The following is a 27,647-nucleotide window of genomic DNA, read 5'->3' on the forward strand; positions in this document are numbered from 1 at the left end:
TGGTGCATGTCTCCATGTGAATTATAGCAAATTGGCATTAATAATAAAACCAACATTTCAACAGATATTCAAGTACTTTTAAACTGCATTTGCAACAGATGTTTGTAATTACTTTAATGACCGCAGTAACAAAACTGTGAAATGCGTTAATGTTGTGTTGAAAAATCTGTTCAAATGAACCATTCTTCTGATGAGCACAAAAGAAGATATTATGAAGAATTTGGGTAACCGAACAGTTGATGGGCCCCATTGATTTTCATAGAATAGGGAACAAATACTATGGAAGTCCTTGGGGTCCATTAACTGTTTGGTCAACGACGTCCTTCAAAATATCTTCTTTTGTGTTCAGCAGAAGAAAGAAATTCATACAGGTTTGGAACAACTTGAGGGAGAGTAAATAATGATAGAATTCAAATGTTTGGGTGAACTATCGCTTAAAGTAGTATGGATAATAAACAGTAGGGCCGTCCTCGACTAAAGATTTTACTTTCTAATCGCAAGTGTATAAGCCAAATCATAATAATGAGCCTTTAATTCCCTATACATAGCCTAATCAGCACTCAAACGCACGCATAATGCTTAAACGTAATGATTAGGAATGTGTTGTAAAAAACAGCAAGGGTCTGAGACATTTGAATAATTTGTTAATAATGTTTTCAGCTGCAGAGATGAAGTCGACGATGCCGACTCGTCGTCTCCGCAGTAGTGGGCTCGCCTATATGCACATTTCAGGATTACATCATCTGAGAATATTTGTTTTCCACTTGAATTGGTTGACAATTGCTTGACATTTCAAGCATTCTATAGATACGTCTCAAATATACACTGAGTTTTGGTATATTTTATGACGCACTCAATTTCACAGAATGCGCATCAAAAAAATGCAAGTGTTCGCGCCAGCGCCTCCATGCCATGCAGTGAGCGCGCTATACTTCAGCTTTCACACTCCGCACAAACACTTGGATATGCATCAAAAAATAGCACACATTTATCTATTTTTACATTAATAAATAAATCCTAATAATGAGCCTTAATTCCCTATACATAGCCTAATCCGCACTCAAGCGCACACATAAAGCTCTACACAGCGCACCGGCAAAAGTAATGATTATGTGCCATGAAAAAAACCGCAAAGAGACTGTCTGAACATGTTAATAATTTATTGATAAACTAGTGTTTTTGGCTGCAGTGTAGAAGTTGACGATGCCGACTCATCGTCTCCGCAGAATAGTGCACACACCTATATGCAAAATTTATAACATAATCTTAGAATATTTGTTTTCCATTTGAATAGGTGCGCTTAAATAGACATTTCAAGCTTTCAATAGATGTATATCTCATGTCTGTGAGTAAAGTTCGCGCTGAGTTTCGGTTTATTTTCTGACGCACTCAAGTTCAGATGGCAGAAAGCACATCCTGTCTTTTATTTTCCAAAAACACAAAGTTTAGTTATTGTGAGTGCATACAAATAAAATTTCTCTTGTTTCCAATGTGTTTTCAGGCTACTCTTGATGTAAAACCAAAAATGACGGAGTATTTTAAGTTAAATGCAAGTGAACGCCTTCATGTCATGCAAGTGTTTGTGCGGAGAGCGAGCAGCCATGTAAAGTTGCTACTACTTACATGTTTTAAATGATAAGCCATATTTAAGCCACTGTTAACAATGTCTCTCACGGACTGCGTGACTTCGCCACAAGTATTTATTTATTTATTTTCTTCGACTAACCGAGTAATAAAATGTTTGGTCGATTAAGTATCTTCTAGTCGACTAACGATTAGTCAACTATTACTGTGCGAGAGTGTCGAAGTGGCCGGAAGTCATTCATTTTCAATGGGAGTCAGTGGCGAGCTCCAGCGAGAGCGGCGCGTCTTGAACGATTTGGGCGTCGAGGAGAGTTGAAATCAGCTCAACTTTATGGTAATGAGCTATGACGCGGTTCGGCGGCAACCGGGCAGCAACCAATCGGAATGTAGAAGTGCTCCGCTTGAGAGGATTCCAGAGAACGCAGTGCTGTAAACTTTGGTTCAGACCACATTAGTTCCCAATCAAAATGGAGGAGAGGTTGATCGCATAGACTGTAAAAAAAATAGTTGATCGTTGCTGTGACGGGTTTGATAAGAAGTCGCACAACATTATTTATAGGCAACGGGTGCGTCTCAATCAGCTTTGAGTGTAAATTATCTTTACCGGTGTTGTAAAAAATTATTTAAGGATACAAGGAGTACTTACCAACACGATCATCATTTTTGAGAGGAATAGTAAAGGTGATGCATACACGAACAAGTTCTCCGTTTAGTAAACGAATTCAACCCCAAGTGCTCTTTGGTGAAGTGAATCATCTGTCCATCATCGTATAAAGCCCGCCCTGATAATTTGATTGGTCCGAATAGCTCTGGTTCGAGCATAGTTGCTCCACAACGGATTAAGTCCAGACCGAACTTCCTAACCTCAAATGTTGTGGGCGGAGCTAAGTTCGGCTGGCATCCAGACTAGGGCAGCACTAAAAAACAGTTAAATGAGCTGTTTTACCAACTTTTGAGTTTTTCTTAGTATTGCATCATCAGCTTAGCAGAATGCTATAGTCAACTGTATTTTAATTCATTATGAGTTGGGATTCCTTTGTGGCTGCCTATGAAAGAGCTCTCCAAATCTGTCATTTATGAGGTTTTCCTTCGGTAAGCATGCTGCCTTAGAAGGTAGCTGCCTATGTAGGCAGTATACTAGCTTTTTGGATTGCAGTTGAATTGTAAGGTTTATAGCGCAGTTTTATCTCTGTACGACTCAAATGTCACATGTTATGAAAGAACCCAACTAAAGCTCCTCAAATAGGAGTTGAATTCATGTCTCAGGGCTGACATTGACCTTTTGAGAAATATATATGACACATTTCCTCTTGAGGCTCCTCTGTGTTAGCGCAAACAAGTTTTGAAGTCAAAATCTGATGTGAAAATCAATAAAATAACCTCTGGGACAAACCTCCGTTTTCTCTTTGTTTAAACACTAATATTGAAAACCCATTATGAATATCCACTGAGCTATTTGAGAAGACAAGCCAATTAGTGCAGAGATAGAACAGACAAAACAAGTACTGTAAAATATAAAGTTACGATGAAACTTTTGACGCAAGAAAAACTCCTAAATGTGATGTTTGTCAAGGTTTTTTTCTGATCGAGAGCTCCTCGTATCAACCAAAGATGGTGCTGTATCTAGCTTGACTGACAGATGAGATCTCTGCACATCGAGATGTGTTTCAGTTTCAGCATTTCGATCGTTTGTTTGTCTATGATTTCCACTGTTCTGAATCCGTGCCGGAGGCTCATAGCAGGCAGAGGGTTGTGTGTGTTATCTAATTCCATGCTGTTCTGGTTCACTCTGCTGATGTTGTTGCAACGTTTCTATTGCAAGTGAAATTATGCACAGTTAAATCATACCCCGATCGAATCAGCGGAAATGTCCCGGAGCTGCCTTTGACTAGCAGAGAAAGCAGATTTCATTGTCAGGATGCAATTATCGCACAAATGATGGCCATGGAGTAATGGAAGTTATAGAAAGTGCAAGAAGTTTTGTGCATAAAACAGTCCGAACTTTTAATAAAAAGTTGACTGGGACAAATTACAGCCCTTTTCGTGTTACAAAGTTTACTCAAACCCTGCACGCGCACAACAAACACATCTACGCGCTGTGGCACGCAAACAAACACACACCCACTGATGTTATTGATCCTCCATAGTGGTTCAAATCTCAGGGCATTAGAGCCAGACCACTAAAACAAATAAAAGTGAAAATAAAGGGAATCATTCAGAGCAGAGGAGATGTCCCGGGTTTAATCGAATTCGGGTCAAACCGCAACTGCAACATTATAGCTCATATATGGCGTTCTCTCTGTCACACACACACACACACACACACACACAAACATCTCGCAGTCGCTGTGGATATATAAGCCTAAGCAGTGCAAACTAGTTCTGTATCCCATTACTAGGAAAACAGATATACAAAAAATGCCCTAGTTGGGCGCTAAAGAGCACTCTGAGTCCGTATAAAAGCAGTCTTTTCGCTGTGATACTCCAGCTCTTCGCTGTCTGACTCAGAGTTCATCGCTGTATCCTCGTCCCCCCACACAGTGGGGATTCCCCGGTACGACACTTTTCCCCCGCTGAGTCCAAACCCAAAGCCCACTCGTATCCCCCCTCCGACTGTGTCCATGACCGGCAGTTTGGTCCTCCGACAGAACGGGGCGCTGGCTGCTCCGGAGTGCAACTGAAGCAGCACGAAAACAGCTGCGAAAGTGGCCAAGATGAAGGCACAGCTGAGCACAGCCACCAGCGCCGGCAGTCTCGAGGACAGCCCAAGTTCACGCATGGATTCCTCCGAGCTTGGCTCCACCTCGTGCTGGAGCACAGGGATGCTGGGAGATTTTCGCTGCACCTGGTTCTGGTGCAAGCAAGAAGTGACCGCTAAGTGACTGTGGGTGGGACAGGAAACACATTCATTCTCCCCGGACCCGAAGCACGTCAGACAGGTCGGGTGGCAGGACAGGCACGCTTGTACGGTAGAGTGCTCCACCCAGTTGTCCAACGACAAGTTAAGCACCTGCGGCCCAGAGCTGAAGCCGGGAGGGCAGGACTTCACGCAGCCTTGCAAGAAAAGCGAGAAACCCGTGCTGCATTCTGGAAAACAGAGATCAGAAGGACGCTTAATCGCAAACAAATGTTTAACGAACACGAAAATAGCATTTTAAACATATTTTAATTCTGTAATGTGATCTTTTTGTAAGAAGCAAAAAGGATTGTGAACTATGATATTATTGGATAAAATGACCCCCCGCCCACCCCACACTCATGCAGCCTTGGTTATGTCAGAAGAAGAGAAATGGTTGTTTCAAAGGTTGTGATGAAAGTGAATATGGAAATACACGTTTTGGTAACACTTTACATTAGTTACCATTAGTTAATGCAATAGGTATCATGAACTTTTTTCTTTGTTTGTTTATAATTTAGGCCATGCCAGTTACCACAGCCATATTCATAGTTAGAGTGAAACAAAATAATACATAGTTGTGGTCAGAATTATTGGCACCCCTGGTAAATATGATCAAAAATGGCTGTAAAAAATAAATCTGCATTGTTTATCCTTTTGATCTTTCATGTAAAAAAAAAATATATATATCACATTATGAAATGTTTTCTCCAACAAGTTGGCCACAATTATTAGCACCCCTATATTTTTTTTGAGTAAAATATCTCTGAAGTATATTCCCATTAATATCTAAAATGTTTAGTACACCAGGGTGACTAGGAACATGATATGGTCCAGCTATGACGTCTTGTTTCACAGGAGTATAAATATGAGGAAACAAAAGCCAAATTCCCTTAATAATTCATCCCAAAGAGTAAAACCAGAGAATATAGTTCTGATGTGCAGCAAAAGATTGTTGAGCTTCACAAAATAGAAAGTGGCTGTAGGAAAATATCTAAAGCATTGAACATTCCTATTTCCACCATCAGGGCAATAATTAAGTTCCAATTAAGTGTCTATATCGTCCTAATGCACGAGAGGAGGAGCGTTTGAGTGGCCAAAGACTCTCCAAGGATCACAGATGGAGAATTGCAGAGATTAGTTGAGGTTTGGGTTAAGAAATACAAAAATAAATAAATAATTAAATTAAATTAAAACAACCCCTACATCACCACATTTCCACAGTTAAATATACCGCTGGATCTTTAATGTTGTGAGCCTATTTTTTTGCTGGAGGTCCTGGACATCTTGTTCAGACACATGGTATCATGGATTCTAGCAACTACCAACAGATAAAAAAAGAAAACCTGACGGCCTCTGCTAGAAATCTTATAATGGGCTGTGGTCGGATCTTCCATCAGGACAATGATCTAAAACAAACATCAAAAATGTGTCACAGAGCACAAAATTAAGCTTCTGCCATGGCCGTCCCAGTCCCCTGACCTGCACCTTATAGACTCGAAGGGGTCTCCAACCCTGGTCCTGGAGAGCTACCGTCCTGCAGATTTTAGCTCCAACCCTAAACAAACACACCTGAAGGAGCTAATCAATGTGTTCAGGGTTGCTTGATAATTACAGACAGGTGTGTTAGAGCAGGGCTGGAACTGAAGACTGCAGGACAGTAGCTCTCCAGAACCAGGGTTGACCAACACCAACATAGAGCTGGGAATCTGAAGGAGCTGGGAATCTGCAGGATCTGGAGGGATTCTGTATGGAGGAATGGTCTCTGATCTCATGTCAGGTGTTCTCCAAACTCATCAGGCATTATAGGAGAAGACTCAGAGCTGTTATCTTGGCAAAAGGTATGTATTTAATAAAAGGGTGCCAATAATTATGGACAACGTGTTTTGGAAAAAAGCATTTATTTCATAATGTGATTCACCCCCCACTTTCAATTCTTTTAGTTCAATGAAAGGTGAGATTTTTGCGAATTTCATGAATGAAACACCGATACTATACAATGTATGAACAATATACTGTTCAATGTTAATTCGTGTAGTTTTACCACATTTGTCTCTCACAAGAATAACATGAACCAAAAAATAACCTAAGACAAGTACATGATTGCAAATTTTTCTAGCTATGCAATTTTAATGTCACACCGAGTTCTGAAATGTGTCAGAAAACAGCCATTTGGGAATCTTGTCTGCTTAAATACGGTCATAGTTGAAGTTAAAGGAAGTTAAACTGTCAACCTATTTATAGCTAGGTTCCTAGTCAAAAACAATACGGCAGAAATGTTAAGGAGTTCACTTCGCACCTTTAGTATTGTGATTTGTTGCCACCAAAGAAGACGTCTATGGTCTGCATACTTTCGATACATGAGCTAAACATTCACGTTAGCATTTGCATGTTTCTGGAATACGACCAGGTGCATTTATTAGTTCAAGTTAAGTTAGTTAAGTTAATAGGGTCAATTTATGTTGTGCTCTCATTTTGGTCCTAAAGGACAAAATGATTCACCTATTTCAGTACTACCTGCAGTAACAGTGAGATCACCTTATGAAAAAAGTTTGTCCTTGAGACCTCTGCAGTACTGCAGGCACAATATGAGGCCATGATGGAGAAATTCATCATCAATTCTCCACAGCAACTTCAAATACAAAATTAGTTTAATTAATTTAACATTAATTTAACAAAATTAAGGTTTGTTTACTGCCCTCCGAAGGTTAGGAAGGTACAACTTCACATAAAGAAGAGGCTGAGGATTTAAAAACTTTGCTCCTTCTTTAATAATGCAGTTTAATTTAAACCTCTCTGGAATCACTGAAGTGTTTTGCAATATTTATACTCATAAACATATATTAATATTCATAAGCACAACGGGTAGTCATACTGAGACATATGAAAATGTTTATATGACATAGGTTTTGCCAAGGGAATTACTATGTGTGTGTAAATATTTCCTCATGAATGTTATGAATGTCTTCACCTATAAAATCTTGTCTATTAAGGGTTATTTGAATGCCCTTTGGTGCAGGGCAGGTGTCTTACCGATGCAGATCTGCTGGGTGTCAAAGGTTTTGCAGCTGTTGTTTGAAGGACGGGTGTAATCGGAAATGGACGGATCTGTTGCACTAGAGCCGGTGCCATATAAGATGAGTGTGAACTGAGAAAGAACACCTGTGAAAAGACCTTGAACTTTAAAGACGCTTTGACCATGAACAAAAACCCAAATGGCATTCACACAGCACACAAATCCTTTTCTTAGTGTTTTTTTTTGGGTCTAGTTTTGCAGTAAAAGTACTTAAACATCCTTAAAATAAGATAAATATACTTGAGAAGCAATTAATGTAAGATATAAGACTTGTTTTCAGAGAATATATATTGATTGAGTTTTTTTTCTCATCCCACTGACAAATTGTTTCTTCTTTTATCTTCTTCCAAACCATTTTCCTTTTCACATAAATGTATCTTGTTTTAAGTGATGTTTAGATAGTAAAAAACAAGACAAGAATACTGATTATGAAAAAGCTTATTGCAGTACCATAGTCATTAAGTCCAGCCACATTCTCGATCTCCAGGGTCCATTCTCCCCGGGGGTCCTCGTCCCAGGAGTGGGTGGTCATGAACGCCCAGTCGTTGAACCCTTCGGCTGAGTTATCCTGAGGCCTGAAGACAAACAGAAGAGATAGAAGATCTTTAAATGTGCTCATGTCTATCTGAGAATGTGTCAATAAAATGAATTGAGTTTGTATTTACAATACAAATAATTATGTTTCATAAAGATAATGGTGTGAATTGTGTTTGTATGAGGCCAGACAAGTGTGTAAATGTGTTTTCTTGGGCGTCAGATGTAGAGCTGAAGCTACAGAGCTTTGATTATACACTACATTTCAAATGTCTGGGGTCAGTAAGATTTTTTAATAGAAATTAAAAAAATCTTATATTTGGTTTAAACTTTAAATTTTTGAAAAAAATGTATCACTGTTACAATTAATACAGCTGCAAGCAGTAATTATCGGGTTTCAAGCGGTCTAAGGCCTTTAAGCACATATGCGTAAAAATATATTAAGTTTTATTTAGCAAGCATGTAACCAATTATATCAAATATATGGTTTTCAAAGCTTTTTAACAGCTATAGCGCCACCTATGGTCCGATCTCCATATAAGGTTGCATGCTTGTTTAGAATCATATGTCGCACGTGCTCACCTATTTTCATGAAGTTCCAAGGTTTCGTATAGGAGTTATATGGCTTTTGCATGCACTTGGCCACACCCATTCTATATAATGACCCGATTATAGCTGCCCAAATGCAATCCAAACTTTTTGACCTAGAGAGTCCAGAGAATTGTATGCATTGGTTTTATTCCGACTGAGTGAAAAACCTAGGACTAGTTCCCAAAATATTTTTTTTACATAACAACAAATATTTAATTTGATTGACAGCAGTGGTTTTTGAGGCAAAACTGTTCAGTATGAAGAGATCTATATATTTATATGAATATTGTGTGGATCTGTGAAACATCACGTGATTACAGAGGCATAAAACTTAGCGCCAACTAGTGGCCGATTTCTTTCAAAATTATTACAGATCTCTAAGAGCCATGAGTCCAACATGCTCACTGAGTTTCGTTCCGATCGGCCTCTGGTAACCTTGTCTAATAGGTGCTCAAACTTTATTGGCCGATGGTGGCTATGTTTTTTTGAGATTCGCCAATGTCCTCATAGACTATCATAGCACCTTGGACAAAGACAGTGCACGCCAATTTTCAAGTCAACTGGACAAGCAGTTGGGTGGTTATAGCCCTTTTCACGTTTTTCCTGTTATAGCGCCACCAACCTCAGATTGACCTCATACATGTGTCCCGAGTTCGGTGAAAATATCTTGTTCGGTTCACGAGATGATGTTTCATTAAGAAAGTTCGGGAGGAGCACTATCCAATAATTATGTCATTCCAACCAATTGTCAGCAATCAGTGATCAACATGTCTACCCTATCAGCACATGAGGAGGATCATATAAATACCCAGTCAACTCGCTAATGTTCCTTGACAGGTTTTCAGCATCCCTTGGGATGGTCTTCCTCACACTCACTTGGTTACTTTCCTAACCAGAGAAATGGGGGGAGTACTCTGGGTTCGGTCCAAATACCAAGCTTGGAGCCCTCTTGTCAGACAGCACGCCAAATATGCTTTCAAATTCTCATTCAAATTCTATCTGACTTATTTGTAAGTGTGAACTCGTGAATTATAGCCATTTTAGTAAAAGTGGCCCACATCAAACATTTGGTTCCCCATAGCGACCGTGAATCGGAATTTTGACTATTTTGATAACTATTGATATTCACTCTCCCAGGGAATATTTCTACGCTGGTTTGGTTCCGATCAGGCCAAAAACCTAGGACTAGTTTGCAAAAGTAGGTTTAAAAAACAAAACCCGAACGACGAGCAAATCTGAGGCAATTGTCTTGAGCCAAGGATTCCAACGATTAGGAGTTATGAGCCATTTCGCGCTTTAACCCCTAAAACCTTTTGATAATCCAATATCAGCAAAATTATTTTTGAAGAATTATGCGACACTGAAGACTGGAGTAAATGCTGAAAATTCAGCACAAATACTTTTTTTTATTTTAATTGAAATTGTAAAAATATTGCACAATATTACTATTTTAATGTATTTATGATCAAATAAATGCAGCCTTAATGAACATAAGAGACAAAATCTTACCGACCCTAACCTTTTAAACTTCAGTGTACGCAAATGTATACATGCTAATAACATGTTTGAGTGTGTTTACCGTGGAGCCAGTAGCGTGGAACGAGTTCCCAGTGGGCTGATGAGGTGAACAGCCAGGTTTCCTCTGTGGTTATAGGAGAGAGTGAGTCTGGCCTGCACATGCTCCAACGAGCTCACAAAGTCCGGCTGCCCAGAGCAGGCCTCTACACTTCTGCTGAAGATCAGGTGGTTTCTTATGTCCCTACAGCACAGAAGAATCTGACATTACATTCCACTCTCACGAGCAATTGTATGATGAATCGTAATTATGCTGTCCAATTCACGTCTAGTTTGCCTGTCTGTAAAAGGTGACCCTGGCTCCCCAGGTAGCAAGCATTAGTTGGCATTACCTATCTGGTGTATTGATGTATTGCCTGTGCTGCATGAGGTGTTTGACCTTCCTTACCTGGGCTCGGTCAGCATATTAATGACACATTTGTGCTGCGGCCCAATGCTGGTCCAGTTCTGGGCCAAAGCGACCATGGCACTTGCATCCAGCAGACCGTAGCCGTAAGAATGGCTCACTGCCACATAGAGGGAGAAATAGATATTGAAAAAGTAACAAGGTCAGACATGTCCGCTGAATAAATAAATGCAGTTCTAATTGATTGGTTACATGGACTGTCTTTTACCTAATCGGCCCACACCATTGGTCCTCCAGTCGTTGGTTATTAGGTGGGCAGGGCGTGAGGTTCTTACTACAAGATGCTGCATGTCTCTCCAGGTCAGGTTCATGCTGTTTGTCGTACGAAAAAATTAAAAGTGATACAATTATTACGTTGCAGCAGGGCCACATATTTATTTTTATATTCAAAAGATAATTTGCACATAATTATCCTCTTGGATGTGACAAGATGTCTTTTTGAAATTAGACAGCCGGGTGAGGCCTTTTTTTTTTCAACTAAAGACCCAAAATTGTACAGTATTCCCTGAAAACGCAGCAATATCAGATTCAATTTATAACTGTATTTTCTTTGGTCACGACTCCTGCTTAGTCGTTTTGTTCTGTTGCTCTACATGGTGCACATGAGTGGCTTTGGGACTCGAGGCCCCCATGGGCAAGGTCAAAAAGATCTGTTATTTCTCAACAGGGTATCTCTGGGCAAACCACGTCTGCGACAGGACAAAGCACCGACAAAAATACCTGCTTGACATTTCCACCCAAATGAAATGGATTCAGCGTAAATATATACGCCATAGAACAGTATGAAAAACCTGCTCTTGCATCTGTATATTTTTCAGGGTGATTCATAAAGAAGGTGATCCAATTCATAAGCTTTCAATATTTTTGACCTCACAATAAATTACTTAGTGGGTAAATTCATGCCACAGCACAGATGCAGCGATTTACATTTAGTGATTAATAGATGTAAGACTACTGAAATTCTCACTTTGTACATGGGAGGACTTGCACAGGTATTGAACAGATAGCCCTTTTATATGGATGAAGTGCCAGTGTTGGAAAACATGCCAGAGCCTTTAAATATACTGGACTCATACCAGGAATCTAAAAAATTAATGGATGGGGAGTAATAATGTCTTCACTGCTCAAAGTTTTCGACAACAACAGTATGGCTAGACTTACGCATAGCAGCACTAGTTCACTCCTATTATAAACAATAAATTACTATAGAAGCTTTGAGACGTGTACGCATTCTTTTGGCAGACACCCCAGTCTCTGTATAGTTATTTCAGTCACTTATATTCCTCGTTAATAATTAATTTAATATAATAAAATGGACTCTAGAGCAGTGGAGACGTGTTCTCTGTAGTGATGAATCACGTTTCTCTGTCTGGCAATCCGATGGACGAGTCTGGGTTAGGTGGTTGCCAGGAGAACGGTACTTGCCTGACTAAATTGTGCCAAGTGTAAAGTTTGTTAGAGGGGGGATTATGGTGTGGGTTTGTTTTTCAGGGGTTGGGCTTGGCCCCTTATTTCCAGTGAAAGAAACTCTTAATGCTTCAGCATACCAAGACATTTTGGACAATTTCATGATCCCAACTTTGTGGGAACAGTTTTGGGATGGCCCCTTCCTGTTCCAACATGACTGTGCACAACAGTGCACAAAGCAAGGTCTAAAAATACATGGATAAGTGAGTTTGGTGTGGAGGAACTTGACTGGCCTGCACAGAGTCCTGACCTCAACCCGATAGAACAACTTTGGGATACATTTTTATATACTGTAAAATAATTTATTTCTCTGATGCCAAGCTGAATTTTCATCAGCCATTACTTCATTTATTCATCCAAGAATCCTGAAAAAAGTATCACAGGTTATACAAAATATTAAGAAGCACAGCAGTTTCCAACATTGATAATAAAGCAGCATATAAGAATGATTTCTGAAGGATCATGTGACACTGAAGACTGATAGTAATGGCTGATGTAAATTAAGTTTTACATCACCAAAATAAAATTCGATTTTAAAGTATATTAAAATAGAAAACCATTATTTTAAATTGTAATAATATTTCACAATATTAATGGTTTTTTTTCTGTATTTTTGATCAAATAAATACAGCCTTGATGAGCATGAGACTTCTTTCAAAAACATACGAAATAGTAATGTGTCTAATCTTTCGACCGGTACTGTATATCATTTAAATATAATAGGCCTATACAAAATTTTCGTTCACATGCTGTGCAATATCAGCAATTATGTTTTCTATTAGGAGTGGACATTATATTAAGGTTAATACAATAGTTGATCCTGTTATCAGTATCCTCACAATTTTTAACCTTTCTTTTCCTTTTATCTCACAGATTTGAGAATCATAGTGACCTGATACTGGTCCACATAGGACATTGTGCATTTTTGGCTCTCACTTTATATTGTTAACTATGTTCTAAATAAACTACAACAAAATATATTTCCTTTGTCCTGTTTCTTAGCTCCCTCTCACATAGCCTACCCGACTCAAAGGCTCATTATGCGTTCTTTTGTCCTCTCAGGTGTGAATCACAGCATTATTCATGATCGTTCATGCCTCCTCGCATATGGCCTTTGTAAAGAAAAAGTGTCTTACAAAATTTTAATATATATATGTATGTATATATATATATATATATATATATATATATATATATATATATATATATATATATATATATATATATATATATATATATATATATATATATATATATATATATATATTGTTTTTTTTTAATGTGAATGAGCAGGCACAATGATTCTCACATCAGTTTGAAGCAAAAACTCTAGGCAACAACATCCATTAGTCAGAAGTCTTGTGGACACATTGAGCGTTTTGGTGGCCTTAATTCAGTGGCTTACTTTTTTAGTTTTTTCAAAAACCATTCATAAACGTTATTCTCTCAAAAATACAAGCATGTACATACATGTTGCTCGCATATTATGGTAGCCCAGTTAGTGCTGAACACAGAGACTTTTGCCATTAATATGTTTATAAAACACTAATATCAGAGCATGTCAAAACTTCTAAAGGGCCCCAAAAACTGTGCAGACATATAAGAGTTAAATAAATTCTGTTCTTTTAAACTTTCTATTCATTAAAGAACCCTGAAAACCAATTTTTCATGGTTTCCACAAAAATATTAAGCAGCACAAAGCAACATTAATAATAATAGGAAATGTTTCTTCAGCAAATCAGCATATCATTTATGAAAGATCATGTGACACTGAAGACTGGAGTAACGATGCTGAAAATGCTTTGCTATCTATAGCTGGAATACATAATATTTTTAAAAAATATATTCAAATATAATTTTTATTTTTATTTTATTTTAATTATTATTATACGTTTTCAGTATTTTTGTATCAAATAAATACAGCCTTTGTGGACTTCTTTCAACAACAACAAAAAAACTCTTACTGACCCCAAATATATATATACACACACACACTTTGATTTTACATAATATATTTTTTGTGTGTTATATTGCAAATTAAATTGTAAAATGAGTTCTGAGAGAGGTTGACAGATCACCTGGCCAAGCATCGGCTCAGCTACAAGCACACATTTCAGTGGAAAATGAGTATGACTGTTTTTCTTGCACACAGGCATTCAAAAGTCACCTACAGTGCGACATCACAAAGACTTCCACCTGATGAAAAGAGCAGAGTTGTGACAGAAAGAGAATAGAAATGGAGGTCCTTATAAAAAAAAAAGTCTTTCACTGTGGGGCAAGCACGATCAAAGCTGGCACCAGCGGGGTTTACAGCCCTGAACAGCAGGGGCCGAACTCACACATAAACAAACACTGTGTGCGAACCAGGAGCCCCGAGACTCCACCACACACAAAAAAGACAAAGAAACCCGGCTCTAGTGCGAGACGTGATTTCCATGTCTTATTACCGCCTCACAGCGTACAGGATTAAACACTCTGCAGGATCTTTTAATTGAGCATGATGACTTGATGTTGTATAGGGACCTTGGGGTCAATCGGCCCTGAATGCGGAGTGAAGATTGGCAGCTATCACACGTCTTTCTCCATCTCGCCTTCTTTATTTTGGATGAGCAATGTCAAGGCAATGTCAGAGTGTGTCGGAGGGCTGAAGATGATGTGCACGGGGTAATGAAGTCTAACTGATGAGGGGGAATGATGGACAGCAGTGGCTAGAACATGTGTGCGTATGTCTGTCCATAGAGACAGGTGTCATTTTTGTCATCACTCACTTGGCCTCCAGAGCGAGAGCGATGATTCCAGCGGCCAGGGGAGCCGAGGCGGACGTGCCTGTGTGCGAATCTGTGCACTTCTTCCTCAGGTCCGTCGTCACCTGCACACACAAAGTTAGATGGAAAGGTCAGGTGCGTTATTGGCCAGTTATCTGAAAGGACATTGGTTGTAGCTGTATATGAGGTGTTGGTGTGGGCGTCTATCAGCCAGAGGCGCCTGTCAAAGTGCCTGACAACAATGCAAGTCCGAGAGGGAAGGAAAAACCTCATTCACTACAGCTTCTGTGATGAGATGTGTGACAGCTTGGGAGACTTAATAAGCTGGCACCTCACACATAAGAGTTTGGCGTTTTAATCATGCCGTGGGAAACACAGGGACATGCGTGATTGACAACGGTCAGGATGACAGGAAGTCCAGCCCGAGGCTACAGAACCATCAGAGCATACACAGATGAGCTCCTGCCAGACACCCACATACACTTGTTCTCTATCATTGTTTTATTTGTCTCTATCCTTTTCAGTCTGATTTAAACACATACACACACAAAATCCCACCCCACTGCTGTCGGCAAGAGTGCGTCCATTTTTAAATTGAATCTGTTATTGCCTTTGTCATCCTAATGGAACAGGGGGTCTCAGAAGAGGGAGAGGGGGAGCTATCGCAGTCAAGCATACTGGGACAGACTTGACATCAAGCAAACAAACACTCTAAAGCCGTCCGAAACGTCTCGGGTGAGCTTTTGTGAGCTGGCAGAGATAGACCTGCCTGGAGAAATCACTTTCACAGGAATGAGCATATCAGAGATTCAAACAGAGTTCGGATAACTACCCATAGCACAAGAAATCATATTTTCCCCTCAGTGCGTGTGTGAATTTGAGTGAACTGAATTAAACTGGTCAAAAAGACTCAAGTTCACAAGTTTGAAAATCTATGAACAAAAGTCTTGCTGAGATTTTGCTACTATATAAAATTGAGGAACATCATGAAAATATATATACTTTTTATTTGTCCATTAAAAATATCTAAAATGTATATTGAGTTAGTTTTTGTACAATAGCAAATCCGCCATGGGGCGAGCGCAACTGGCTTTTAAAGGGAATGGGAGATGAGACTGATTGGTTTATTGCACATTACGCCCAAAACACACCCATTACTCATTAAGAGAATAGGGACAACACTTTTGGATCATGCGCCTGACGCGGCGACCATTTTTACCGTTGTTAAACTAGCAAAAGTGGATTCGGACTCGCCCTAAGTAGACTTGCGCAATGCGCTTTAGACCATGCATTTAGATCCTTAAAATAGGGCCCAAAGATTTAAACGGATCATTTCAATAACAATGAACAAATCATTCACAAATCATGAATCACTGAATCAAGTCTGAATTAATGATTCAACCTCATTCAAATTCCAGTGAACAAATCATACAAATCATCAAACATAAATCAACGAATCAGATCTTTGAATCAATGTCTCAACCGGATCATAGCAATTCCAGTGAACAAATTATTAATGAATCAATGAATCAGGTCTTTGACCCAACATTGGCTGCGTCCGAAAACCTAAGCAGCTGACTTGTTGCCTCGCTGCCTTATCAGGCAATGACTTGCACATGAAGGCACCTCATGAAGCTGATTTCGGACAGACTTCTGATGCAGCGTAACAGTTTAATGATCTACAGCAAAAAAGCAGTGAGAACTAAACAAATATTTAATTACTACAGTATTAATTTCTCACTAGAAATTACATCAGAAGTGGAAAACGTACATTAACACACAAACTGACCAGCAACCGCAACTTTCAGATGCCATCTTTCTTTTTCTAGCTCAACTGTCCCTGAATGGAATGCATAGGATTGTGGGATATCAAAGGCAGTGAAGGATACATATATGCTGCCTTCAAAAATCAATCAGATGAAGGTCTCTCAGGAGGCAGAAAGTGAAGCTAACATTGGATTCAGACGTGCCTTGATGCCTTCCTACCTTGAAATGTGTCCTCCGAAGGCAGAATTTTCCAGCCCAGATCCCTCCAAATGATTCATGAATCAGATTTTTAAATTACAGACTCAACTGGAACATACCAACTTCAGTGAACAAATCAATCATGAATCAATGAATCAACCAAGTAACTGAATATATCAATTGATTCAAATGAACAGCACACAAATGAAAGATCCAAGGAATGCTAGAGGAATGTCTAACATTTTTCAGTGAATAACGACTTGCCTATCGGTCTGTTTCTCACACAACTGCTATTTTATGACTTCAGAAGACTTAAAATATTACACAAGCTATATGGAGATATTTTGTGGTGCCTTTATGGAGATTGACATCCCCAGTCCTCGTTCACTTTTGTTATATAAAAAAAGAGTGACTAGGGAATTCTTCAAAACAACATGAGTATGCGACAGCTTTTTCTAAAAAGACTTCTGCAGAAAACGCTGCCACAGTGCAAACTAATAGCAAAAATGCTCAAGATGATCCAAAGACAAAGACCATCAAGATGACTTTTATAACTTGTGAAGGGCATCTTCTTTTTATAGGTGTCTTTTGGCCTAATTAGCTTGCCCTAATTAAAAAGCCTGCTGCTTAGACACTCGCAGCTTGTGCGGATAAAATGTATGGAACTGAAAATGAGAAGAGTACTTGCAAATAAGATCCAAAGAATCTGCAATGCAGCACGTTTGGTATTCAAAAATTGCTGTCTCTGTCTTTTGCTTTTTCACTTGGTCTAATTTCGCTGCTCTTTCTATCTTTGCTTTTTCAGACACTCTTTTCTCGTTTCCATTCTTTGGGGACATCGGGGACAGAAAAGCAGATGTGTACGGCACCTGTGATGGGGAAGTTTTCAGACTCAACTCTAAAGTGATTTTTTGCCTCCTTAGGGCATGGCGTTCTTGAGCTCTTTTTCATCCAGCCCACAGGAAATCACAGCGGCAGATGTGGAAATCATTTCACCGCCTGACACCTCGTCTTTGCAGCACGCTGAACGGGGCGGCACTCCATCACTCACTTTCACAGTCGTGACGTGGCCATTTAAACCATGTGGAAAATTTGGCACACACGAGCTGTTTGCTCTGACGTTTACAGTTCTGCTGACAACTGAGAATGGCAGTGTTTGTGTGATGACATGAAGGTCTGTCTGCGCGCTGTTAACGTGTAAATGCTGCAATGCTGAAATGTGAATTCTATTTATGGTGCCTTCAATGAGACGTGGTTGTAGCAAAGTGTGTATGTGTTTCACATGATTCTTCAGAAATTGTTCTTATATGCATATTTGCAGCACAAGAAACATTTCTTTTTAGGGATGCACCGAAATGAAAATTCTGGGCCGAAACCGAAAATTCTGGATGGTCTTGTCCAAAACCAAAACTGCTTTAAAAAAAAAAAAACTAAAAAAAAAACTTATTTCTTATTTTAAATTACTTTTTTAAATGCAATTCAATAATTTTAATGATACCGAATTTAAAAAATACAAGCCAATATATAATAGATAACTACAGTATAACAATTTTGGCCATTAAGACTGAATGCACGGCTCCAATATGATACACATCTGATTTCTTTCTCAATTCTTTACATTCACTTAAGACACAACCGACTGTGTTTACAAGAATACTTGCCGAGACTGGTATTTTGATAATTGACCATTTTGTGTGTATGTGTCCGTTCAAGCGCACAGATATTCAAAAGAGGAACTGAAACGTGCCTCTCTGTGTGTGTGTGTGCGCCCCTTCGGGTCTGTGCGGTTGTGCTGTGCGTACAGATAACAGCGCACGAGTACTAGCCTAGAAATCTAGACGCACCCTAGCGGCAGAAAATGTATTTTGCCGCGAGTGTAGTCTAGCAACTCTCGGTAGACCTGAGAGCTAGAAAAACCAAACTCTGGTCAGGCCAATCACAGCGTGTGTAGAGTCGGTGGGCGGCTTAACATAATGACGGCATGTCACGGCAGAGTTGCGGAGGTTCTGCGTGCTACTCGTAAACAAAGAAGCTGACAAACAGCGGTCTTGTGAATCGGCTTTGGCCGCGACTCTGGACGACTTGGAGTTAAGCTTTTCTTTGAGAAAAGAACAAAGAACGGCACTGAAGTCATTCTTAAGAAAAGAAGATATGTTCGACCGGATATGTTGAAAGTCTATCAACTAACGTTAGCTCGGCTTCACCTTCTTCTTCACTCTGGTTGGTTGTAGTGCTATCCAATTGCATGCAGATAGAATTTGAAAGACAACCATTTATCCTGCCCCTCGGATTGAGCCCTGTCAATGGTGAGTTTCCAGACCCAACATCTTGATGTGGGTCTGGCTTGTCAGGCTACACGAGTACCGAATTGATGGTGAAACTTAACAATTAATCCGCAAAACACATGCATGCCAAACTGTGGGGCTTGGTCCATACGGATCACGGGTCAACTATGATCCGTTTAATCCCAAGCATAGAGTGGAATATTGAGTGGAGCATCACACCGCACAGTGATAACAGCTAAAGCGAGAGTGAAAACACTGAGGGGTGGCATTTTCGGCCATTTTTCTCTTTCGGCCAAAAAACGAAAATGCCATTTCAGCCGACAAGTTTTCGGTGGCCGAAATTTCGGTGCATCCCTATTTCTTTTTATCAGTATTGAAAACAGTTGTGTGATCCACGTCATGTTCTGCAGCGGCAGATCTTAAAGTCACAGCAGCCACTAATCATGTCTGTCATTATAGTTAATCAAAGAACAAAGGCAACAGAGAAAATTGTAGCTTTAATAAGGATTAATCTATGTGTAATTAATAATGTATGCAGTTAAGAGTGTAACGTGATTGATAACTTTATTCATTTTCTGTATATTGATTATATATGAAGGCCAAAGGTAAATAAGCCATTTATTATAATGAGTTTATGTGAAGATTGTTTTAAATTCACTTAAATTAAGCCTAATAAATGTTGAAATTGAAAGCTTTCAATTATACTGTAATGTTGAATGTCAAATGTCTGTCATTAATATAAAAAAAAAAATCTATTTCATAGAGACATCAGTAGCAGTATTAGTATCACTGATACTGGCCTTCATTAATAAAAAGATGCCATTACAACATATATTTTTTCAATATACCGTCTTTAAGTTGTTTCTACATTAATTTGGAGAGTATCTGTGAAATTATAACAATAAAAAAAATTGATTTTCTGTGTGAAGATGCAGTGTTCCGTATGTGTCTGTATGAAAAATTAGTGACTAAGCTAAACATATCTGAAGATGCTGTTTGCACATATGAGTGCTAAATACATACAATCTGTTTCTCGTTGAGGTTTCCGCTGCTGTAGGTGGTGGCGAGGGTAGAGGAACAGGCCTCGCTGTACCACGGCACATTGCCATACTGTGTGGTGCTGCTGATGGAGAGCGTGTAGATACTGTTGGTGTATCCATCACAGTTGCAGCTGTCCCGCTCTCGCCCTCCGTTACCCGATGCCCACACGAAGATGGAGCCCAGCCCACCTCGACCCTAAAACAGATGCACACAACCTGGTCATTCACACTTTCCAATGGACTACAAAATCTTGGCCTTTTTTATGTTTTTACTTATTATGTGTCTCACTTATTTGATTAAAAATACAGTAAAAACAATCATTTTGTGAAATATAAACATTTTCAGCACCATCGAAATTAGTCTTCGGTGTCACATGATCCTTCAGAAATAATTCTAATATGCTGATTTGGTGCTAAAGAAACATTTCTATCAATGTTGAAAACAGTTGTGCGGCTTAATAGTTTTGTGGGAACGGTGATACCTCTTTTTTCAGGATTCTTTGAAAAGTTATAAATATCTTTTCTGCCACTGTCAATTTAACGTGTCCTTGCTGAATAAAAGTATAATTTCTTAAGAAAAAAAAGAACTTTTGAACAGTAGCGCAAATAGAGACAGACACCTGCTGTCTAAATGTATTTATAGTCTCGTCCTGCAGTCTGTTCACATAATTGGCACGCGGTAACTAGAAACTGCCGGTTCCAATCTGATTGGCCGGCCTTTTCAGACTTGGTGCACAGGTTTTTACTGCCTGGAAACAAACTGTAGTTTACAAGTTGCTGGGCTGATACAAACATTCTAAGGTAGAACTAATCACAGGATTTGCGAGGTCTGTGGCATTAAAACAAATATAAGTGGGCGATTCTTGGCCGGAATAAGCTGCTGATAGTCTTTATGCAAATCAAACGTCTGGCTATGAGACAAATGTATTTATGAATCAAACCTCTGTCTAGTGTCCATTAATGTCTATGCACACAGGCATCATCTCTATTACAATAGCCCAAAATAATCCAATTGAACGAGCCAATTATGGCTGTCATGATTAATTTAAAACCAATACTGTGACCTCTGAAATCTGTTATATTTAATGCTTTAGTAATATAGGCTGGACAGCTGACAAAGCGGCCCTTTTCTTTTCTCATATATTAGTTTCCTCTCTCGCTGCAGTCAAGCAAGTCAGAATTTGATTAAAGTTTCTGTACTATCTTCTGCCGTCCATATGGGTAATGTTCACAGCTGACTGACTCGTGATTATTGTGGCAATAAAAGGTTTGTTTGTTTAAGAATCTGCAATTTGGTTCAAAATATACAGAGGCACAATTCCAGGAATGAAAAAATTGGGGATAAAAAACCTGAAGGGCAGAGAAACAAAAAGCGAGTCGCATGTTTATATGATGCATAATTTGAGTAAAATATTAGAGGGGTAAATAAATTTTCAATCCCCCCAAAATTAACAGCAGTCAAACTCATTCTGCACGGCTGTTTCAACGTGCCATTATTCTCACAGACCAGACAAAAGATTAAATCTTTTTTGTAGCGCTCCGACAAAAGCGTGTCTGTGATTACCAAGGACACGTTCGGGATGAAACAGAAGCGGCACTCACGGCGGGCAGCCGTCCTAGAAAGGTCAGATCCTTTGCCTGTCAAACACGACACGCTCTATTCTCGCTGCATCGAATCTCATAATTTCTGCAGAGTGAGGCAAAGGCAGGTGGTTTGGATTTCATTCCATTAAAGATGTTTTACTAAATTACTTCGAAGATAACGCAAGCTTTCTAAATGGCTGTCAGAATGTGTCAACACACTCATCGGGTTGAAGATAGGACTGAATTTCACGGCCAATGAAAATTCGCACAAGACATTCGGAGCATACGGTTTGAAACACTTGGTAGCACAGGGTTTATAAAAGGTAGTGGAATAAATAGAATATTGGAATGAACAAACAAGACTTGCCCATCTGACTCAAGTTTCTCTTTCAATTGTTTTTTTTCCCCACTTGTTTTCTCATCCCCAGGGCAAAATCACAAGTCTGATTACTTAGAAAAGTAATAGCGCCCAGTAATAGCCTCTTCTCAATAAGCCGCACGATTTGAGGCATCATTCCTGTTGGTAGCACAAATGGAGCGTGATGACTTACCCGCTGAAATGTAGGGTTTTTTTTATATCCATAACCGTACATACACTTTAAAAAAAGATGGTTCTTTGCAAGTAGTAACAGTTCTACTTAGAACTGTATCCTCCTAAAGTACACTTTTTATGCTGAAATGGTTCTTTGTGTTAGAGTTTTGGGCTCTTAATTCCCGCCTTTTTGTTTTTCAAATCTGGGTAACACTTTATAATAACTACACGCTATGAAGCATTAGTTAAGCATTAGTAAATAGTTAATTAATCATTTATAAAGCATTAATAGACAGTTTTTAAATACAGCTATAAATGCTTTATTCTTGATTTATAAGCATATCTATAATGTGTTTAATAATTGTATGTTCATACTTTATAAATGATCAATGCATAATTTCTAAATTAAATAAACATTATTTACAAACCAGTTATTTAGGAGTTGTCAGTGGTTCATAAGATCATTTAGAAAGTGTAAGTAAAGGATTAATAAACTATTTAAATATACATTTATACATATTATTTAGACATATAGTAATAGTTACTCAGTGTGTTAATAAATGCTTTATTAACATGTATTCCTACTGTAATTCATGATTAATTCAGGAAGTTATTAAATATTTAGTAGTTGTCAGTTAACTATTTCTGTGAGCTCATCTAAAGTGAGGACTAGTTATGCCTCGTAAAGCTTTTACAAAGGAGATTTAAAGGTTCAGTTCTCTTCTGAACAGAAAAAGAAAACAAACTATAGTACATAGAAATATTTATTTCAAAATGCAAAAATGAAGACCGTAAAACTAGTAACTTAATATCAAATTAAAATGAAACCTCTTCAAATGTCATAGAAAATAATATTCCTGTAGACCGCCAGAAAACATAACTGCAGTCAAATGAAACTAAGCTTCTGCAATATGATATAAAAATACATTTCTGTAAAGTGTAAACATTGCTGAATAAAAATGTGCCAGTGGATTACACTGGATTACAACAGTGCCAAAATACAACAAATAAAATTGAGATGAAACAATAATAATATAATAAAATACTTTGCAGTGTCAAAACAGTACTAACTTAAAAACATTAGAGAACAGCCGCGCAGAAGAGAACTGAGCCTTTATATCTCCTCTGTAAAAGCTTTACGAGGCATAACTAGTCCTCACTTTAGATGAGCTCACAGAAAGAGTTAACTGACAACTACTAAATGTTTTATAACTACCTGAATTAATCATGAATTACAGTAGGAATACATCTTAATAAAGCATGTATTAACACACTGAGTAACTATTACTATATGTCTAAATAATAAGATTTATAAATGTACATTTAAATAGTTTTTTAATCATTTACTTACACTTTCTAAATGATCTTATGAACCACTGACAACTCCTAAATAACTGGTTTATAAATAATGTAATACTTAATTTAGAAATGATTAATTGATAATTTATAAAGTATGAAAATACAATTATTAAACACATAATAGATATGCTTATAAATCAAGAATAGAGCATTTATAGCTGTATTTATAAACTGCATATTAATGTCTATGAATGCTTTATAAATGATGAATTAACTATTTACTAATGCTTAACTAATGCTTCATAGCGTGTAGTTATTATAAAGTGTTACCCAAATCGGTAACTGTCAAAGGCACCTCAAAACTGATTTTCTGGAGCTCAGCTATACAACTACACTGACTGTCAACACACTCTCGACAGGTAAACGATTTCTTTCTTAAAATATCTATACATTTTAACTTTAAATATTGTAACTGGCTTCAATCTTAGTGTGACAGAACATGTAAGTGTGAGCAGCTCTGCTCAGTTAAGGATACTCATCTAGCCTACTCTTCTCCACAAAGTAAGTATCCATATTGTAAGATTTTATTTTTAACTTTAAAGGGTTAGTTCACCCGAAAATGAAAATTAGCCCATGATTTACTCACCCTCAAGCCATCCTAGGTGTACATGATATTCTTCTTTCAGACGAATACAATCGGAGTTATATTAAAAAATGTCCTGGCTCTTCCAAGCATTATAATCATGTACACCTATGGCTTGAGGGTGAGTAAAGTCATGGGCTAATTTTCATTTTTGGGTGAACTAACATTAAAGCTATCCCATTACTTTATATCATTCACTTTCCTTTGAACATGGTAAAGGGCTCACATACTGTTCATTTTTGCTCATTTTGGCATAAACATAATTGTTTTTACATAATCACGTGTACAGACAAACTGTAACTCTAAACTCAGTTGTGTATTTCAGATGCTGTCACGCACCATAACCTCATCATCTGCAGAGAGAAACTGACACTCGGTATACACACAATGAAGGACATAAAGACATCACAGAGGATTGTGAAGATATTTCACTGGAACTTGCTCTTCATTACATCTATATCATGTTCAATTGTTATTCATTAATGTATTTAGCTAACTGTTGTTAGAGCACTGTCATTTTTGCTACAATTTGCCATGTCAATAAAAAATGAAAGTACCTAATTATCTTATATTTTATTTAAAAACCAAATAGAGGCAACAAGATATTATAAGACCCGGCAGATAGAGGACTAAAAAATAATAAATACAAAATAATATGAATAATACTAATATAAAAAATTAAGATAATAATATTAATGAAAATATATTATTATTAAAAAGGTTATTTATAAACACCATTAAGGTCCTATATAATTCCTTCAAAGCATGGCTCTTTATGGAACCTTATAAAAAGGCTTCTGCTATTGTTGCTATTGTCAAGCCAAAGAGCACTAATTTGGTAGTTTTTAAAACTGTTTTTCTTAAGAGTGAACTGTTAAAAAATTAGGAGTCTCTAAGACTTTTTTTTTTTTAAAGATAATAATGCTTTTATTTAGCAAAGACGCATTCAATTGATCAAAAGTGACAGTGAAGGCATTTATAATGTTACAAAAGATTTCTATTTCTAATAAATGCTTTTCTTTTAAACTTTCTATTCATTAAAGAATCCTGAAAAAAAATGTATAATGGTTTCCACAAAATTATTCAACAGCACGTTTTCAACATAATTATTATGAGAAATGTTTTTTGAGCAGCAAATCAGCATATTGGAATAATTTTACAGGAATAAACTACAGTCTACAATATATTAAAATAGAAAATTGCACTATATTACTGTATTTTTATTCAAAAAATGCAGCCTTTATGAGCATAAGAGACTTCTTTCAAAAACATTTAAAGGTGCAGTGTGTAGTATTTATGAGGATCTATTGACGGAAATGCAATATAATAACTATATTTTCAGTGGTGTATAAAGACCTTACATAATGTAACGTTATGTTTTTATTACCTTAGAATGAGCCATTTCTATCTACACACACCACAGGTCCCCTTACAGTGAAGTCACCATTTTATCATGTTTCTACAGTGGTCCTAAACGGACAACGGGCTACTCTCTGCTGTCTCAGACGACTAAATCTTTGTCCTGTGTCGGCCACCGTAGCTTCTCTATGTGCTTCGAAAGGCTGAGCGGGGGGCAACCTCACCGATGCCGCTAAAATTTACAAAGTGCACCTTTAAAAATCTTAACGACCCACAAATGGTAGTGTATGAGCAATATTAACGGCAATGTTTGCCTTATAAAACACTACAAAACAGTAGAAAAGGGGGAAAAGACACTGTAAAAAGAATGGGTGAAAGGAAAAAGACAGCCTAATTCAAATCATGGATAAAAACAAAACAGATTTTCATATTCATAGTGCAACGCTGTATCAAGGTATAAACTCACAAGGGAAAAGGGTATGTGTGGCACCCAAGAAAGAATTAACATATCAAAAACGAAAACAGAAAACAAATGCTCATCTCCTGCCAAGATCACAGAAATCTCCCTAAATATAGTATTCTCCGTGATCCTGTGTTTGTGTTTCTCAAGTCTCTCCCTGTAAATGCGTTTAAACAGGCGATGACATTTTCTACAGCTCACCCGTCCAGCCCAGTTCCTCTGCCGGTGGTGCTGATCGAAGCCGACGGCAGCTGTGACACATTTAGCTGATCTAAAATCTGCTCGGATGACCTGATGTGAAAATTCATGCTGACACTGACTTGAGGTGACACTGTGACTGGAAGTCATTCATTTTCAATTAGATCTGGTGATTTCTAGTGACACAAGCAATTTGTAGGTGTGTCTAGTGACTCGACAAAAGTTGAGAAAAGTTTTAGTTTATGTAAATGAGCATCAATGTGTTTCCTATGAGATAGGTGAGAGGAGTTGAGGGGATATAAAAAGTGCTGTCAAATCGATTAATCGCGATTAATCGCATCCAAAAAAGTTTGTTTACACACAATATATGTGTGTGTACTGTGTAGAATTATTATGTATATATAAATACACACACATACATGTATATACTTAAGAAAAATGTGTTATATGTATATGTATATATTATATATATATACACAGTATATACATGCAAATATTTATTAAATATATACATGAATGAGTGTGTATTTATATATACATAATAATTCTACACAGTACACACACATATATTATGTGTAAACAAACTTTCATTTTGGATGCGATTAATCGCTTTGACAGAAATCAGAAATTGTCAGCATTTATAATGCATTATGCATTTGATATACAAACACTTTTTAGCAGGAAGGAATTATTATACAAATAAAATGAAATCTTACTGTTATTGGCAATGCATCTAATTTGCCATCACATTTTTAAAAGCTATGGCCAGTTACGCAATCCACCAACAACAATAGGGTTTCCAGCAACCATTAGTACTGTGACCTGGTAAAATCTCTTCCAGTCTATACTGACCTCGGTGACCCCCTGCAGGAAAGCTTCTTTGGCCAGTTTGGCAGGGCCATCCACTGTCTTCCCATCATCCTCTGGGCCCCAGCTGGCACTGTAAATGTGGATGTGCTGGGAGTTCAAGCTCAGAGACTGAGCCTCCACAACATCTGTTACCTCTCCGTCCAACATCCGCACACCTGCAGAACAGAGCGGGACAGAAAGCGCATTAATGTAGATACCAGAGACACAGCAAAAATGGGCACTGTCTGTAAATGTGATGGATATTTGGAAAAGAAAATGAAAAGCGAACGAGTAAGTTGCACAAGTTTCCAGCATAATTTTTTCACAATTTTTGGCACTGAAAGATTGAAAGTCAAGGTGTGAAGACAAAACCACAGCCGGCCAGAGCATATTTTATGTTACAAATAAAATTATACTATTTGACTTTCTGATGCTAAGGACCCACAAATATGATCCACTTGGCAGGGACCCCCTTAAAATCAGAGGGGAAAGTATTAATGTATATCAGGGCAGACTGTTTGATAACTTTATTCAATTTC

At 38.0% G+C, this 27,647-nt stretch overlaps 1 protein-coding gene across 3 annotated transcripts in view; it reads right to left on the minus strand.

Annotated features, from left to right (window-relative positions):
- Positions 1-3,565: 3,565 nt before the first annotated feature.
- Positions 3,566-27,647, minus strand: part of furinb (furin (paired basic amino acid cleaving enzyme) b) — a 114,182-nt gene continuing 90,100 nt past the window's right edge. For all 3 annotated transcript variants that reach the window (XM_079808729.1, XM_079808731.1, XM_079808730.1), the window contains 9 exons: positions 27,112-27,284; positions 20,168-20,380; positions 14,898-14,998; positions 10,871-10,974; positions 10,645-10,762; positions 10,261-10,440; positions 8,007-8,131; positions 7,514-7,642; positions 3,566-4,671 (listed from right to left, as the gene is read on the minus strand). In XM_079808729.1, the coding sequence (XP_079664855.1) occupies positions 4,019-4,671; positions 7,514-7,642; positions 8,007-8,131; positions 10,261-10,440; positions 10,645-10,762; positions 10,871-10,974; positions 14,898-14,998; positions 20,168-20,380; positions 27,112-27,284 (1,796 nt within the window). In that variant the 3' untranslated portion in view covers positions 3,566-4,018. The remainder of the gene's footprint in view (positions 4,672-7,513; positions 7,643-8,006; positions 8,132-10,260; positions 10,441-10,644; positions 10,763-10,870; positions 10,975-14,897; positions 14,999-20,167; positions 20,381-27,111; positions 27,285-27,647) is intronic.

This window comes from Gobio gobio (assembly GCF_949357685.1).
Source record: "Gobio gobio genome assembly, chromosome: 25".
NCBI lineage: Eukaryota > Metazoa > Chordata > Actinopteri > Cypriniformes > Gobionidae > Gobio > Gobio gobio.